Source organism: Coregonus clupeaformis, chromosome 15, assembly GCF_020615455.1.
Source record: "Coregonus clupeaformis isolate EN_2021a chromosome 15, ASM2061545v1, whole genome shotgun sequence".
Lineage (NCBI taxonomy): Eukaryota > Metazoa > Chordata > Actinopteri > Salmoniformes > Salmonidae > Coregonus > Coregonus clupeaformis.
Window position 1 is genome coordinate 64,913,342 of NC_059206.1, and position 18,246 is coordinate 64,931,587.

General features: G+C 51.2%; 1 protein-coding gene across 1 annotated transcript in view; it reads left to right on the top strand.

Annotated features, from left to right (window-relative positions):
• Positions 1-18,246, top strand: part of LOC123492695 (C-myc promoter-binding protein-like) — a 75,177-nt gene that overhangs the window by 29,507 nt on the left and 27,424 nt on the right. The window contains exons 2-4 of the mRNA XM_045225476.1: positions 11,922-12,248; positions 15,577-15,823; positions 17,418-17,487. Coding sequence (XP_045081411.1) covers positions 11,941-12,248; positions 15,577-15,823; positions 17,418-17,487 — 625 coding nt within the window. The 5' untranslated portion in view covers positions 11,922-11,940. The remainder of the gene's footprint in view (positions 1-11,921; positions 12,249-15,576; positions 15,824-17,417; positions 17,488-18,246) is intronic.

An 18,246-nucleotide genomic window follows, 5' to 3' on the forward strand; every position in this document is an offset into this window, starting at 1 on the left:
AGACATTTGTTCCTCTAGGTTTGGTCTGGCAGCCAGGAGGGCAGCCCCTAGACCTACAGACCTTTAGTTCCTCTAGGTTTGGTCTGGCAGCCAGGAGGGCAGCCCCTAGACCTACAGACCTTTAGTTCCTCTAGGTTTGGTCTACCAGAGAGGAGGGCAGCCCCTAGACCTACAGACCTTTAGTTCCTCTAGGTTTGGTCTACCAGAGAGGAGGGCAGCCCCTAGACCTACAGACCTTTAGTTCCTCTAGGTTTGGTCTGGCAGCCAGGAGGGCAGCCCCTAGACCTACAGACCTTTAGTTCCTCTAGGTTTGGTCTACCAGAGAGGAGGGCAGCCCCTAGACCTACAGACCTTTAGTTCCTCTAGGTTTGGTCTGGCAGCCAGGAGGGCAGCCCCTAGACCTACAGACCTTTAGTTCCTCTAGGTTTGGTCTGGCAGCCAGGAGGGCAGCCCCTAGACCTACAGACCTTTAGTTCCTCTAGGTTTGGTCTACCAGAGAGGAGGGCAGCCCCTAGACCTACAGACCTTTAGTTCCTCTAGGTTTGGTCTACCAGAGAGGAGGGCAGCCCCTAGACCTACAGACCTTTAGTTCCTCTAGGTATGGTCTACCAGAGAGGAGGGCAGCCCCTAGACCTACAGACCTTTAGTTCCTCTAGGTTTGGTCTGGCAGCCAGGAGGGCAGCCCCTAGACCTACAGACCTTTAGTTCCTCTAGGTTTGGTCTGGCAGCCAGGGGGGCAGCCCCTAGACCTACAGACCTTTTAGTTCCTCTAGGTTTGGTCTGGCAGCCAGGAGGGCAGCCCCTAGACCTACAGACCTTTAGTTCCTCTAGGTTTGGTCTACCAGAGAGGAGGGCAGCCCCTAGACCTACAGACCTTTAGTTCCTCTAGGTTTGGTCTGGCAGCCAGGAGAGCAGCCCCTAGACCTACAGACCTTTAGTTCCTCTAGGTTTGGTCTGGCAGCCAGGAGGGCAGCCCCTAGACCTACAGACCTTTAGTTCCTCTAGGTTTGGTCTACCAGAGAGGAGGGCAGCCCCTAGACCTACAGACCTTTAGTTCCTCTAGGTTTGGTCTGGCAGCCAGGAGAGCAGCCCCTAGACCTACAGACGTTTAGTTCCTCTAGGTTTGGTCTGGCAGCCAGGGGGGCAGCCCCTAGACCTACAGACCTTTAGTTCCTCTAGGTTTGGTCTGGCAGCCAGGAGGGCAGCCCCTAGACCTACAGACCTTTAGTTCCTCTAGGTTTGGTCTGGCAGCCAGGGGGGCAGCCCCTAGACCTACAGACCTTTAGTTCCTCTAGGTTTGGTCTACCAGAGAGGAGGGCAGCCCCTAGACCTACAGACCTTTAGTTCCTCTAGGTTTGGTCTGGCAGCCAGGAGAGCAGCCCCTAGACCTACAGACCTTTAGTTCCTCTAGGTTTGGTCTGGCAGCCAGGAGGGCAGCCCCTAGACCTACAGACCTTTAGTTCCTCTAGGTTTGGTCTACCAGAGAGGAGGGCAGCCCCTAGACCTACAGACCTTTAGTTCCTCTAGGTTTGGTCTGGCAGCCAGGAGGGCAGCCCCTAGACCTACAGACCTTTAGTTCCTCTAGGTTTGGTCTGGCAGCCAGGAGGGCAGCCCCTAGACCTACAGACCTTTAGTTCCTCTAGGTTTGGTCTGGCAGCCAGGGGGGCAGCCCCTAGACCTACAGACCTTTAGTTCCTCTAGGTTTGGTCTGGCAGCCAGGAGGGCAGCCCCTAGACCTACAGACCTTTAGTTCCTCTAGGTTTGGTCTGGCAGCCAGGGGGGCAGCCCCTAGACCTACAGACCTTTAGTTCCTCTAGGTTTGGTCTACCAGAGAGGAGGGCAGCCCCTAGACCTACAGACCTTTAGTTCCTCTAGGTTTGGTCTGGCAGCCAGGGGGGCAGCCCCTAGACCTACAGACCTTTAGTTCCTCTAGGTTTGGTCTACCAGAGAGGAGGGCAGCCCCTAGACCTACAGACCTTTAGTTCCTCTAGGTTTGGTCTGGCAGCCAGGAGAGCAGCCCCTAGACCTACAGACCTTTAGTTCCTCTAGGTTTGGTCTGGCAGCCAGGAGGGCAGCCCCTAGACCTACAGACCTTTAGTTCCTCTAGGTTTGGTCTACCAGAGAGGAGGGCAGCCCCTAGACCTACAGACCTTTAGTTCCTCTAGGTTTGGTCTGGCAGCCAGGAGAGCAGCCCCTAGACCTACAGACCTTTAGTTCCTCTAGGTTTGGTCTGGCAGCCAGGGGGCAGCCCCTAGACCTACAGACCTTTAGTTCCTCTAGGTTTGGTCTGGCAGCCAGGAGGGCAGCCCCTAGACCTACAGACCTTTAGTTCCTCTAGGTTTGGTCTGGCAGCCAGGGGGCAGCCCCTAGACCTACAGACCTTTAGTTCCTCTAGGTTTGGTCTACCAGAGAGGAGGGCAGCCCCTAGACCTACAGACCTTTAGTTCCTCTAGGTTTGGTCTGGCAGCCAGGAGGGCAGCCCCTAGACCTACAGACCTTTAGTTCCTCTAGGTTTGGTCTGGCAGCCAGGAGGGCAGCCCCTAGACCTACAGACCTTTAGTTCCTCTAGGTTTGGTCTGGCAGCCAGGGGGGCAGCCCCTAGACCTACAGACCTTTAGTTCCTCTAGGTTTGGTCTGGCAGCCAGGAGGGCAGCCCCTAGACCTACAGACCTTTAGTTCCTCTAGGTTTGGTCTGGCAGCCAGGGGGGCAGCCCCTAGACCTACAGACCTTTAGTTCCTCTAGGTTTGGTCTACCAGAGAGGAGGGCAGCCCCTAGACCTACAGACCTTTAGTTCCTCTAGGTTTGGTCTGGCAGCCAGGAGGGCAGCCCCTAGACCTACAGACCTTTAGTTCCTCTAGGTTTGGTCTAGCAGCCAGGAGGGCAGCCCCTAGACCTACAGACCTTTAGTTCCTCTAGGTTTGGTCTACCAGAGAGGAGGGCAGCCCCTAGACCTACAGACCTTTAGTTCCTCTAGGTTTGGTCTGGCAGAGAGGAGGGCAGCCCCTAGACCTACAGACCTTTAGTTCCTCTAGGTTTGGTCTGGCAGCCAGGAGAGCAGCCCCTAGACCTACAGACCTTTAGTTCCTCTAGGTTTGGTCTGGCAGCCAGGGGGGCAGCCCCTAGACCTACAGACCTTTAGTTCCTCTAGGTTTGGTCTGGCAGCCAGGAGGGCAGCCCCTAGACCTACAGACCTTTAGTTCCTCTAGGTTTGGTCTGGCAGCCAGGAGGGCAGCCCCTAGACCTACAGACCTTTAGTTCCTCTAGGTTTGGTCTGGCAGCCAGGAGGGCAGCCCCTAGACCTACAGACCTTTAGTTCCTCTAGGTTTGGTCTGGCAGAGAGGAGGGCAGCCCCTAGACCTACAGACCTTTAGTTCCTCTAGGTTTGGTCTACCAGAGAGGAGAGCAGCCCCTAGACCTACAGACCTTTAGTTCCTCTAGGTTTGGTCTGGCAGCCAGGAGGGCAGCCCCTAGACCTACAGACCTTTATTTCCTCTAGGTTTGGTCTGGCAGCCAGGAGGGCAGCCCCTAGACCTACAGACCTTTAGTTCCTCTAGGTTTGGTCTGGCAGCCAGGAGGGCAGCCCCTAGACCTACAGACCTTTAGTTCCTCTAGGTTTGGTCTACCAGAGAGGAGGGCAGCCCCTAGACCTACAGACCTTTAGTTCCTCTAGGTTTGGTCTACCAGAGAGGAGGGCAGCCCCTAGACCTACAGACCTTTAGTTCCTCTAGGTTTGGTCTGGCAGCCAGGAGGGCAGCCCCTAGACCTACAGACCTTTAGTTCCTCTAGGTTTGGTCTACCAGAGAGGAGGGCAGCCCCTAGACCTACAGACCTTTAGTTCCTCTAGGTTTGGTCTACCAGAGAGGAGGGCAGCCCCTAGACCTACAGACCTTTAGTTCCTCTAGGTTTGGTCTACCAGAGAGGAGGGCAGCCCCTAGACCTACAGACCTTTAGTTCCTCTAGGTTTGGTCTACCAGAGAGGAGGGCAGCCCCTAGACCTACAGACCTTTAGTTCCTCTAGGTTTGGTCTGGCAGCCAGGAGGGCAGCCCCTAGACCTACAGACCTTTAGTTCCTCTAGGTTTGGTCTGGCAGCCAGGAGGGCAGCCCCTAGACCTACAGACCTTTAGTTCCTCTAGGTTTGGTCTACCAGAGAGGAGGGCAGCCCCTAGACCTACAGACCTTTAGTTCCTCTAGGTTTGGTCTGGCAGCCAGGAGGGCAGCCCCTAGACCTACAGACCTTTAGTTCCTCTAGGTTTGGTCTGGCAGCCAGGAGGGCAGCCCCTAGACCTACAGACCTTTAGTTCCTCTAGGTTTGGTCTGGCAGCCAGGGGGGCAGCCCCTAGACCTACAGACCTTTTAGTTCCTCTAGGTTTGGTCTGGCAGCCAGGAGGGCAGCCCCTAGACCTACAGACCTTTAGTTCCTCTAGGTTTGGTCTGGTAGCCAGGAGGGCAGCCCCTAGACCTACAGACCTTTAGTTCCTCTAGGTTTGGTCTACCAGAGAGGAGGGCAGCCCCTAGACCTACAGACATTTGTTCCTCTAGGTTTGGTCTGGCAGCCAGGAGGGCAGCCCCTAGACCTACAGACCTTTAGTTCCTCTAGGTTTGGTCTGGCAGAGAGGAGGGCAGCCCCTAGACCTACAGACCTTTAGTTCCTCTAGGTTTGGTCTACCAGAGAGGAGAGCAGCCCCTAGACCTACAGACCTTTAGTTCCTCTAGGTTTGGTCTGGCAGCCAGGAGGGCAGCCCCTAGACCTACAGACCTTTAGTTCCTCTAGGTTTGGTCTGGCAGCCAGGAGGGCAGCCCCTAGACCTACAGACCTTTAGTTCCTCTAGGTTTGGTCTGGCAGCCAGGAGGGCAGCCCCTAGACCTACAGACCTTTAGTTCCTCTAGGTTTGGTCTACCAGAGAGGAGGGCAGCCCCTAGACCTACAGACCTTTAGTTCCTCTAGGTTTGGTCTGGCAGCCAGGAGGGCAGCCCCTAGACCTACAGACCTTTAGTTCCTCTAGGTTTGGTCTGGCAGCCAGGAGGGCAGCCCCTAGACCTACAGACCTTTAGTTCCTCTAGGTTTGGTCTACCAGAGAGGAGGGCAGCCCCTAGACCTACAGACCTTTAGTTCCTCTAGGTTTGGTCTACCAGAGAGGAGGGCAGCCCCTAGACCTACAGACCTTTAGTTCCTCTAGGTTTGGTCTACCAGAGAGGAGGGCAGCCCCTAGACCTACAGACCTTTAGTTCCTCTAGGTTTGGTCTGGCAGCCAGGAGGGCAGCCCCTAGACCTACAGACCTTTAGTTCCTCTAGGTTTGGTCTGGCTGCCAGGAATGGAGATGGATTGGCCTGTATTATTGTACTGTATTACTGAACCCTGTTGTCTTAGTGTGAGACTGTGACTACGTCCCAAACGACACCATATTCCATATAGTGCACTACTTTTGACCAGAGCCCTATGGGCCTTGGTCAAAAGTAGTGCACTATATAGGGGATAGGGCAGGGGAGAACGACTGAGTTCAACTTATAATAATAATATAATATGCCATTTAGCAGACGCTTTTATCCAAAGCGACTTACAGTCATGCGTGCATACATTTTTGTGTATGGGTGGTCCTGGGGATCGAACCCACTACCTTGGCGTTACAAGCGCCGTGCTCTACCAGCTGAGCTACAGAGGAGGGTAACTTGAGTTACCCAATGAGAGGGGGCAGCACTGAGCTAGCCTGTAACGTCACTTCCTGGAGTAGCTAAAACTGCACATGTTATGTGTCCATGTGAGGCCATCTTAACCGACTTCTTTTGGCTTCAAGTCATTGGGATAGTGTGCCATTTGGGACACAACCTGGGAGTCATAGTTCTGGTTGTCTGTCTTGGAACCCGTTAGCAGTGACTTGGAATTCATTAGTATTTCACATCCCCATTAGGGTTGGTCAAATGAGCCGTGATCTGATCGTTGCTGTCCAGACAGACGCTTGGTAATGTGTCTGTCTTGTGTCTGTGTTGCTGGAAGCCACATGGATAGGTCTATATGACAACAGTACGTCGTCCATATCTCAAGATGGAACTGTCTTGAGCAGTTGGGAAAGAGCTACTGCATTTAAATGTCATGCCATTTCATGCTAGCCTGGTCCCAGATCTGTTTGGGTTTGTCTGTCTTTTCAGCTCTGTTAGGGTTGTCAGCTCTGTTAGGGTTGTCAGCTCTGTTAGGGAAGTCAGCTCTGTTAGGGTTGTCAGCTCTGTTAGGGTTGTCAGCTCTGTTAGGGTTGTCAGCTCTGTTAGGGAAGTCAGCTCTGTTAGGGAAGTCAGCTCTGTTAGGGTTGTCAGCTCTGTTAGGGTTGTCAGCTCTGTTAGGGTTGTCAGCTCTGTTAGGCTAGTCAACTCTGTTAGGCTTGTCACTGTGTTTTCTTGTCAACTCTGTTAGGCTTGTCGGCCAGGTAAAGGACAAGGTATCCCCTCTCTCTCACCTTCACGGCCAGGTAAAGGACAGTATCCCCTCTCTCTCACCTTCACGGCCAGGTAAAGGACAGTATCCCCTCTCTCTCACCTTCACGGCCAGGTAAAGGACAGTATCCCCTCTCTCTCACCTTCACGGCCAGGTAAAGGACAGTATCCTCTCTCTTACCTTCACGGCCAGGTAAAGGACAGTATCCTCTCTCTCTTACCTTCACGGCCAGGTAAAGGACAGTATCCCCCCTCTCTCACCTTCACGGCCAGGTAAAGGACAGTATCCCCTCTCTCTCTTACCTTCACGGCCAGGTAAAGGACAGTATCCTCTCTCTCTCACCTTCACGGCCAGGTAAAGGACAGTATCCTCTCTCTCTCACCTTCACGGCCAGGTAAAGGACAGTATCCTCTCTCTCTTACCTTCACGGCCAGGTAAAGGACAGTATCCCCTCTCTCTCTTACCTTCACGGCCAGGTAAAGGACAGTATCCCCTCTCTCTCTTACCTTCACGGCCAGGTAAAGGACAGTATCCCCTCTCTCTTACCTTCACGGCCAGGTAAAGGACAGTATCCCCTCTCTCTCTCTTACCTTCACGGCCAGGTAAAGGACAGTATCCTCTCTCTCTTACCTTCACGGCCAGGTAAAGGACAGTATCCCCTCTCTCTCTTACCTTCACGGCCAGGTAAAGGACAGTATCCTCTCTATCTCTTACCTTCACGGCCAGGTAAAGGACAGTATCCTCTCTCTCTTACCTTCACGGCCAGGTAAAGGACAGTATCCTCTCTCTCTCACCTTCACGGCCAGGTAAAGGATTCTCCAAATCAGAACCAAAAAGGTGGCCAAGAGGGAGAAAGGGATAGAGAAAGAGAGCTTACATAAATGGACTGTAGCGGATCTGATGGAGAACTGAAGGCCTTTTCTCCACTAAAAATCTCCCACTCTCGGGCCCTCCCAGAGGCAGGGATAGCTGTATTTGTAGCAGGCACACACACACACAGACACACACACAGACACAGACACAGACACACACACAGAGACAGCATGGCCAGGGTGAGTAGTATTCTCTCCTCTCCCTGGCCCATCTCTGAGAGGAGAGGAGGTAGACAGAGGACATCAACAATATAAGAATGGTAAGGAGAAGGCTAGCTACATATAGGAGAAGGCTAGTTACAGATAGGAGGAGGCTAGCTACAGATAGAAGGATAGCTGCATATAGGAGAAGGCTAGCTACAGATAGGATTAGGCTGGCTACATATAGGAGAAGGCTAGCTACATATAGGAGAAGGCTAGCTACATATAGGAGGAGGCTAGCTACAGATAGGAGAAGGCTAGCTACAGATAGGAGAAGGCTAGCTACATATAGAAGGCTAGCTACATATAGGAGGAGGCTAGCTACATATAGGAGGAGGCTAGCTACAGATAGGAGAAGGCTAGCTACAGATAGGAGAAGGCTAGCTACAGATAGGAGAAGGCTAGCTACATATAGGAGAAGGCTAGCTGCAGATAGGAGGAGGCTAGCTGCAGATAGGAGGAGGCTAGCTAGAGATAGGAGGAGGCTAGCTACAGATAGGAGGAGGCTAGCTACAGATAGAGGAGGCTAGCTACAGATAGGAGAAGGCTAGCTACATATAGGAGAAGGCTAGCTACATATAGGAGAAGGCTAGCTACATATAGGAGAAGGCTAGCTACAGATAGGAGGAGGCTAGCTACAGATAGGAGGAGGCTAACTACATATAGGAGGAGGCTAGCTACAGATAGGAGAAGGCTAGCTACAGATAGGAGAAGGCTAGCTACAGATAGGAGAAGGCTAGCTGCAGATAGGAGAAGGCTAGCTGCAGATAGGAGAAGGCTAGCTGCAGATAGGAGAAGGCTAGCTACAGTGAGGGGAAAAAAGTATTTGATCCCCTGCTGATTTTGTACGTTTGCCCACTGACAAAGGAATGATCAGTCTATAATTTCAATGGTAGGTTTATTTGAACAGTGAGAGACAGAATAACAACAAAAAAATCCAGAAAAACGCATGTCAAAAATGTTATAAATTGATTTGCATTTTAATGAGGGAAATAAGTATTTGACCCCCTCTCAATCAGAAAAGATTTCTGGCTCCCAGGTGTCTTTTATACACGTAACGAGCTGAGATTAGGAGCACACTCTTAAAGGGAGTGCTCCTAATCTCAGTTTGTTAACTGTATAAAAGACACCTGTCCACAGAAGCAATCAATCAATCAGATTCCAAACTCTCCACCATGGCCAAGACCAAAGAGCTCTCCAAGGATGTCAGGGACAAGATTGTAGACCTACACAAGGCTGGAATGGGCTACAAGACCATCGCCAAGCAGCTTGGTGAGAAGGTGACAACAGTTGGTGCGATTATTTGCAAATGGAAGAAACACAAAATAACTGTCAGTCTCAATCGGCCTGGGGCTCCATGCAAGATCTCACCTCGTGGAGTTGCAATGATCATGAGAACGGTGAGGAATCAGCCCAGAACTACACGGGAGGATCTTGTCAATGATCTCAAGGCAGCTGGGACCATAGTCACCAAGAAAAAAATTGGTAACACACTACGCCGTGAAGGACTGAAATCCTGCAGCGCCCGCAAGGTCCCCATGCTCGAGAAAGCACATATACAGGGCCGTCTGAAGTTTGCCAATGAACATCTGAATGATTCAGAGGAGAACTGGGTGAAAGTGTTGTGGTCAGATTAAACTAAAATCGAGCTCTTTGACATCAACTCAACTCGCCGTGTTTGGAGGAGGAGGAATGCTGCCTATGACCCCAAGAACACCATCCCCACCATCAAACATGGAGGTGGAAACATTATGCTTTGGGGGTGTTTTTTTGCGAAGGGGACAGGACAACTTCACCGCATCAAAGGGACGATGGACGGGGCCATGTACCGTCAAATTTTGGGTGAGAACCTCCTTCCCTCAGCCAGGGCATTGAAAATGGGTCGTGGATGGGTATTCCAGCATGACAATGACCCAAAACACACGGCCAAGGCAACAAAGGAGTGGCTCAAGAAGAAGCACATTAAGGTCCTGGAGTGGCCTAGCCAGTCTCCAGACCTTAATCCCGTAGAAAATATGTGGAGGGAGCTGAAGGTTCGAGTTGCCAAACATCAGCCTCGAAACCTTAATGACTTGGAGAAGATCTGCAAAGAGGAGTGGGACAAAATCCCTCCTGAGATGTGTGCAAACCTGGTGGCCAACTACAAGAAACGTCTGACCTCTGTGATTAGCCAACAAGGGTTTTGCCACCAAGTACTAAGTAATATTTTGCAGAGGGGTCAAATACTTATTTCCCTCATTAAAATGCAAATCATTTTATAAAATTTTTGACATGCGTTTTTCTGGATGTTTTTGTTGTTATTCTGTCTCTCACTGTTCAAATAAACCTACCATTAAAATTAAAGACTGATCATGTCTTTGTCAGTGGGCAAACGTACAAAATCAGCAGGGGATCAAATACTTTTTTCCCTCACTGTACATAAGTACATATAGGAGAAGGCTAGCTACATATAGGAGAAGGCTAGCTACAGATGGGAGGAGGCTAGCTACAGATAGGAGGAGGCTAGCTACAGATAGGAGAAGGCTGGCTACAGATAGGAGGAGGCTAGCTACAGATAGGAGGAGGCTAGCTACAGATAGGAGGAGGCTAGCTACAGATAGGAGGAGGCTAGCTACAGATAGGAGGAGGCTAGCTACAGATAGGAGGAGGCTAGCTACAGATAGGAGAAGGCTAGCTACAGATAGGAGGAGGCTAGCTACATATAGGAGGAGGCTAGCTACAGATAGGAGAAGGCTAGCTACAGATAGGAGAAGGCTAGCTACAGATAGGAGAAGGCTAGCTACAGATAGGAGAAGGCTAGCTACAGATAGGAGGAGGCTAGCTACAGATAGGAGGAGGCTGGCTACAGATAGGAGGAGGCTAGCTACATATAGGAGAAGGCTAGCTACATATAGGAGGAGGCTAGCTACAGATAGGAGAAGGCTAGCTACAGATAGGAGGAGGCTAGCTGCAGATAGGAGGAGGCTAGCTGCATATAGGATAAGGCTAGCTACAATAATCCACCAGATACTATTGTTAATGTGAACCACAGTGTGATTGAAGAGAGGAGAGGAGTGAAGAGAGGTGTGCGGTTGTCTTCCAATTTAGCATTCCAGACTAATTATACGCTGTGAGGACATAAAACCAGTAGATTACAAGGCTGGTGACATCTAGTTCCCTTTTCAAGAGCTGAACAAGGCAAAACAGTAGTTACGTGTCTTCTTAGTCAACAGTAAAACACTGAAGGTAAAGAGAACTGATGTAAAGGATGTGTGGACTGCTGAAACTATTACGGCCAAGGTAGACAGTCAACTGGTGTCTGGAACTAGTGGTGCCTGTCATGTTATATAGCTGTCGTTGGGGTGTGGTGGTGTCAGACTGGTGTTAGATTTCAGTAAGTCTTTTTTATTTTTCTTCACTAAACCAGAGTCATCAGTCAACTCCCTGACACACAGAGCTTAACCCTGGGAGAGCAGGCTGTCATTTCTCCCCTCTCCCTCTCCCCTGACACACAGAGCTGAACCCTGGGAGAGCAGGCTGTCATTTCTCCCCTCTCCCTCTCCCCTGACACACAGAGCTGAACCCTGGGAGAGCAGGCTGTATTTTTTTTACACAAGCTGAACTGGGAGAGCAGGCTGTATTCTCCTCTCCCTTCCCTGAAACAGAGCTGAACCCTGGGAGAGCAGGCTGTCATTTCTCCCCTCTCCCTCTCCACTCCTCTCCTCTGCTGCTGTTCAGTTCCACAGCAGGAACCCATGCCTTGGACTTCATACAGGTTGTAGATCAGAGATCAGAGGAATGCCTAGCCTACCTGCACTGTGCACATCTACATTTTACGTGATTTAAATTGTAGTCTAATGTGTCCCACATGTTTGTTTGTTTTTTTTAATCTGGAAAATGTCAAACAATTTTCTGGAGAGACGGGCATGTTGATGTTCCAGCCATGTTCTCAACCAGGCGTGTTTCATTTTCATTTACCAGACTCTCTCTCCAGAGGAATCTGTGTTTTATTAGAAACAGATTTCTAATGTGGGATTGTGGAGTCTCGCTCTGTTTATTTAATTTCTAAATAATTCAACTGTAGTCAGCGTGATGAAGGCTAGTGATGCCAGGCAGATGTAGTCAGAGGGTGTGGAGAGGGGATAATTAGCCTGGGTGTGTTATCCTACATGTGGCTAAATGTGTTGGCTGTGTGTGTGTGTGTGTGTGTGTGTGTGTGTGTGAGAGAGAGACTTCCTCTCCTATTACACATCATCATCACTTTTTCTCTGGCTGTGAGACAATGCAGACTGAAAGACAATCAGCTTTGTCCTGGCTGTGTCTGCCTGGGGTTCAACACAATGTTCTGTGGTCAGCTTGTTAAGGTACAGATATCCAACATGGTATTCCATAAAATGTAAGTAATTTCTCTCTTTTTCACTCTCTCTCTCTCTCTCCTCCAGACCTACCCAGTGATGGGAGATGGAGGACAAGGGACCTCGTGTAGCAGACTACTTCGTGCTGGCCGGTCTGACCGACTCCTCCACGCCACTGGAGCAGGAGATCCACTTCCACGATGTCTGCCACAAGACGGCCAAACCCAAGCCACCCATCACCGACGTCGCTGTGGTGATGCGTTCGCTGGGGGAAGAGGTGCCTCCTGGGTACACGTGCGTAGACTCCACGCCGTCCGGCCTGTCAGCTGACCTGAACAATGGAAGCCTCATGGCGCCACAGATCTTCCTGTGTTACAGACGAGGACGGGACAAACCACCACTCACAGACCTGGGGTAGGTATGACCGTGGGTAGTTATGAGCCATGGTAGTTATGAGCCGGGGTAGGTATGACCTTGGGGAGTTATGAGCCGGGGTAGGTATGACCTTGGGGAGTTATGAGCCATGGTAGTTATGAGCCGGGGTAGGTATGACCTTGGGGAGTTATGAGCCATGGTAGTTATGAGCCGGGGTAGGTATGACCTTGGGGAGTTATGAGCCGGGGTAGGTATGACCTTGGGGAGTTATGAGCCATGGTAGTTATGGCCTGGGGTAGTTATGAGCCGGGGTAGGTATGACCTTGGGGAGTTATGAGCCATGGTAGTTATGAGCCGGGGTAGGTATGACCTTGGGGAGTTATGAGCCATGGTAGTTATGAGCCGGGGTAGGTATGACCTTGGGGAGTTATGAGCCATGGTAGTTATGGCCTGGGGTCGTTATGAGCCGGGGTAGGTATGACCTTGGGGAGTTATGAGCTGGGGTAGGTAGATGTAGATCACTTACACTTCCTCAGTTAGAGGAAATCAAGATAGCTTTAGTGACTGAGAGGAGATCCAACTATAGCCGGGCTGGTTAATTTTTTTAATTGTTTTAATTTAACCTTTTATTTAACTAGGCAAGTCAGTTAAGAACAAATTGTTATTTACAATGACGGCCTACACCGGCCAAACCCGGACGACGCTGCGACAATTGTGCGCCGCGCTATGGGACACACCTCTGACAGAGAGGTGGTGGTGACAGGACTGAGTGTCTAGTGACACAGCAGAGTTCAGTGCTTATCAGAGGGGCTTACTGTAGACACCGAGCCTCTCAGGGTAATCTCCTGATATACACTAACGTTCAAAAGTTTGGGGTCACTTAGAAATGTCCTTGTTTTCGAAAGAAAAGCAATTTTCTTGTCCATTTTAAAATAACATCAAATTATCTGAAATACAGTGTAGACATTGTTAATGTTGTAAATGGCTATTGTAGCTGGGAACGGCTGATATTGTGTTTTTTTTTTTTTTTTTTTAATGGAATATCTACATAGGCGTACAGAGGCCCATTATCAGCAACCATCAGTCCTGTGTTCCAATGGCACGTTGTGTTTGCTAATCCAAGTTTATAATTTTAAAAGGCTAATTGATCATTAGAAAACCCTTTTGCAATTATGTTAACACAGCTGAAAACTGTTGTGCTAATTAAAGAAGCAATAAAACTGGCCATCTTGAGACTAGTTGAGTGTCTGGAGCATCAGCAATTGTGGGTTCGATTTACAGGCTCAAAATGGCCAGAAACAAATAACTTTCTTCTGAAACTCGTCAGTCTATTCTTGTTCTGAGAAATGAAGGCTATTCCATGCGAGAAATTGCCAAGAAACTGAAGATCTCGTACAACGCTGTGTACTACTCCCTTCACAGAACAGCGCAAACTGGCTCTAACCAGAATAGAAAGAGGAGTGGGAGGCCCCGGTGCACAACTGAGCAAAGGACAAATACATTAGAGTGTCTAGTTTGAGAAACAGACGCCTCACAGGTCCTCAACTGGCAGCTTCAATAAATAGTACCCGCAAAACACCAGTCTCAACGTCAACAGTGAAGAGTTGACTCCAGGATGCTGACCTTCTAGGCAGAGTTGTCCTGTCTCAGTCCTGTCCTGTCCCAGTCAGAGTCCTGTCCTGTCTCAGTGACAACATCAGCCTTTAGAGCCAGTAAGTGAGTCACCTTCTGGCAGTAAACCATTGATAAACAGCGTGGTTACTATGGAAACCATCTTTGCCCACGCTGTTGCCCCTACAGAGCTAATGGGAATTGGCCCTTGCTCCGACCTCTTAGTTTGGAGAGGTTTTAGCTAGCCGAATGGTAAATATTATGATCAGCAGAACGCGTTTCAACGTCTTGTTTTTAGCCTGAAAGGATCTCTGTTGTGTTGCAGTGAAGGCTAAGCCACTGAGGGTCACAGTGTGACCTGGGTGAAGTGAGGGGGAAATAACAACTAACAGAATGGAGGAGGGGTCTCTGTATTGTTGGTCACAATGACCTCAAACAACAGGACTGGTTTTTTTTTTTTCAGCGCCATCCAAACTTCTTGCTCCAAAGCCTTCCGAGTTGTCTCCAGTAGAAAAATGATGAATTCCACGTTGACAATCTCCTGTCCGTCTCCCAGGCGTTTTATTAGTAGAGGGTCATCCCGTGTAATTTCAGCAAGACATGACACCCACCATCTCAGATTGTTCTGATATCGTTTCTGTAGTTAGAAACAGATAAGATTAGCATTCCTGCATTATTTTGTTGAAATCCCACCCCAACAACGAGTACGGGGGAAAAAAACATCACCAAATTCACTGAGAATACATAGGATGAAGAAACAATACTCTGAGCCGCAGCTCTATTCTACTTGTCAGACACAGAGAATGTATACTATATACTCATTGTTGGGGTGGGATTGGTGTGGGGTGTCCGTGGGTGGCTTTTGACCATTCCTTTGGATTCCTCATGTCTAACTCATTGTTAGAAAAAAACGTTTGGTCCAAATCAGATGTTAGGTACTATATTTATTGAATATAATACGAATCCTATAAATAAAAAAATGGCCAATTTGGATGCAATAAATGAGCTTCCTTTCTCAGAGATCAGGGTGTTGTATGAGTGGAAGGAGAGGTTGAAGCAGGGTCAGGGTTAGGGTTAGGGTTTAGAGGTCAGGGTCGTAGCTAAATGACGGATTCCTCTCCTCCTCCCAGTGTTCTGTATGAGTGGAAGGAGAGGTTGAAGCAGGGTTAGGGTCAGGGTCGTAGCTAAATGACGGATTCCTCTCCTCCTCCCAGTGTTCTGTATGAGTGGAAGGAGAGGTTGAAGCAGGGTCAGGGTTAGGGGTCAGGGTCGTAGCTAAATGACGGATTCCTCTCCTCCTCCCAGTGTTCTGTATGAGTGGAAGGAGCGGTTGAAGCAGGGTCAGGGTTAGGGGTTAGGGTCAGGGTCGTAGCTAAATGACGGATTCCTCTCCTCCTCCCAGTGTTCTGTATGAGTGGAAGGAGAGGTTGAAGCAGGGTCAGGGTTAGGGTCAGGGTCGTAGCTAAATGACGGATTCCTCTCCTCCTCCCAGTGTTCTGTATGAGTGGAAGGAGAGGTTGAAGCAGGGTCAGGGTTAGGGTCAGGGTCGTAGCTAAATGACGGATTCCTCTCCTCCTCCCAGTGTTCTGTATGAGTGGAAGGAGAGGTTGAAGCAGGGTCAGGGTCAGGGTCGTAGCTAAATGACGGATTCCTCTCCTCCTCCCAGTGTTCTGTATGAGTGGAAGGAGAGGTTGAAGCAGGGTCAGGGTTAGGGTCAGGGTCGTAGCTAAATGACGGATTCCTCTCCTCCTCCCAGTGTTCTGTATGAGTGGAAGGAGAGGTTGAAGCAGGGCTGCCACATCATCCAGACCACGCCCTCCGGACGCCCTGCCAACATAAGCTCCACCTCCTCCCAGAGGATCTACGTGACGTATCGCCGCGCCACGGAGAGCCAGACCTATGCTGCCCTGGCCGTCACAGACATCTGTGTCATCATCCCCGGCAAGGGAGAGACGCCACCACACACCTTCTGCAAGGTGGACAAGAACCTCAACAGCAGTATGGTGAGATGGATGGAGGGAGGGAGGGAGGGAGGGAGGGAGGGAGGGAGGGAGGGTGAGATGGAGGGAGGGAGGGAGGGATGGTGAGATGGAGGGAGGGAGGGAGGGAGGGAGGGATGGTGAGAGGGAGGGAGGGAGGGAGGGAGCCCCCTACTGTAAAACGCTCCTCTACCAAACCCCCTACTGTCTCCTCCCCCTGACCTCTCCACTGTCCCCTCCCCTGACCTCTCCACTGTCTCCTCCCCCTGACCTCTCCACTGTCCCCTCCCCTGACCTCTCCACTGTCTCCTCCCCCTGACCTCTCCACTGTCCCCTCCCCCTGACCTCTCCACTGTCCCCTCCCCTGACCTCTCCACTGTCTCCTCCCCCTGACCTCTCCACTGTCCCCTCCCCCTGACCTCTCCACTGTCCCTTCCCCCCTGACCTCTCCACTGTCCCTTCCCCCCTGACCTCTCCACTGTCCCTTCCCCTGACCTCTCCACTGTCCCCTCCCCTGACCTCTCCACTGTCCCCTCCCCCTGATCTCTCCACTGTCCCTTCCCCCTGACCTCTCCACTGTCACCTCCCCCTGACCTCTCCACTGTCCCCTCCCCTGACCTTTCCACTGTCCCCTCCCCTGACCTCTCCACTGTCCCTTCCCCCTGACCTCTCCACTGTCCCTTCCCCCTGACCGCCACTGGTCCCTTCCCTGACCTCTCCACTGTCCCCTCCCCTGACCTCTCCACTGTCCCCTCCCCTGACCTTTCCACTGTCCCTTCCCCCTGACCTCTCCACTGTCCCCTTCCCCTGACCTCTCCACTGTCCCTTCCCCTGACCTCTCCACTGTCCCCTCCCCCTGACCTTTCCACTGTCCCCTCCCCCTGACCTCTCCACTGTCCCTTCCCCCTGACCTCTCCACTGTCCCTTCCCCCTGACCTCTCCACTGTCCCTTCCCCCTGACCTCTCCACTGTCCCCTTCCCTGACCTCTCCACTGTCCCCTTCCCTGACCTCTCCACTGTCCCCTTCCCTGACCTCTCCACTGTCGCCTTCCCTGACCTCTCCACTGTCCCCTTCCCCCTGACCTCTCCACTGTCCCTTCCCCTGACCTCTCCACTGTCCCCTCCCCTGACCTTTCCACTGTCCCCTTCCCTGACCTCTCCACTGTCCCTTCCCCTGACATCTCCACTGTCCCCTCCCCTGACCTTTCCACTGTCCCCTCTCCTGACCTCTCCACTGTCCCCTCCCCTGACCTTTCCACTGTCCCCTCCCCCTGACCTCTCCACTGTCCCTTCCCCCTGACCTCTCCAATGTCACCTCCCCCTGACCTCTCCACTGTCCCCTCCCCTGACCTCTCCACTGTCCCCTCCCCCTGACCTCTCCACTGTCCCTTCCCCCTGACCTCTCCACTGTCCCTTCCCCCTGACCTCTCCACTGTCCCTCCCCCTGACCTCTCCACTGTCCCCTCCCCCTGACCTCTCCCCTGACCTGTCATAATTCGGGGTCCACTAACGACTGCTATTGTCAACACATTACTCAACTGATTCCCGGCAGTGTGTTTGGAAAGAGAGAGTGTGGTGTAATTCAAATCCAAACAACACGTGCCATCTCTGTTTTCAGTGGGGTTCCTCTGTCTACCTCTGTTACAAGAAGTCTGTGGCCAAAACCAACACCATAGCCTACAAAGCGGGTGAGTCAATTACATTTACGTCATTTAGCAGACGCTCTTATCCAGAGCGACTTACATTATTCTTTATATATATATATTTTTTTCATACTGCCCCCCCGTGGGAAACGAACCCACAACCCTGGCGTTGCAAACGCCATGCTCTACCAACTGAGCTACCTCCCTGCCGGCCATTCCCTCCCCTACCCTGGACGAATTGTGCGCCGCCCCATTGGTCTCCCGGTTGCGGTCGGCTACAGCAGAGCCTGGATTCGAACCAGGATCTCTAGTGGCGCAGCTAGCACTACGATGCAGTGCCTTAGACCACTGCGCCACTCGGGAGATCAGTGAATGTCCCTGGAAGAGGAGAAATGACATTTATCTGTATAAATCCTGGCGCTAAAATATGTCTCTCCTGCCCGTTCACACAGGAGGTGAAGTATCTCCGCAGTCAGGATGATATTGCCACTCTCAAACAGACATTTGCCATGGTATATCATATACACATGGCCAGAATCCAGAACTGCAACTACCCATTTAATGCCAATTACCATTACATGGGCCGCTATATACATGATGTGCTGTTGGCTCTTGGTAGGGTCAGGCACAGTTGAACAGTACTATCCCCATAGAGCCCAGTCAGTGTCCAACTCTACTGTAGTATCATTAGGCCCTGTAGTATGGTTGCTTCACGCTGATAAGCAGTCCCTCTGGCCGGTTATTTTCATCTGAAACACAATGAGCCCCATTTGTTGGGACAGGCTGACATTCCATTTGACTGAT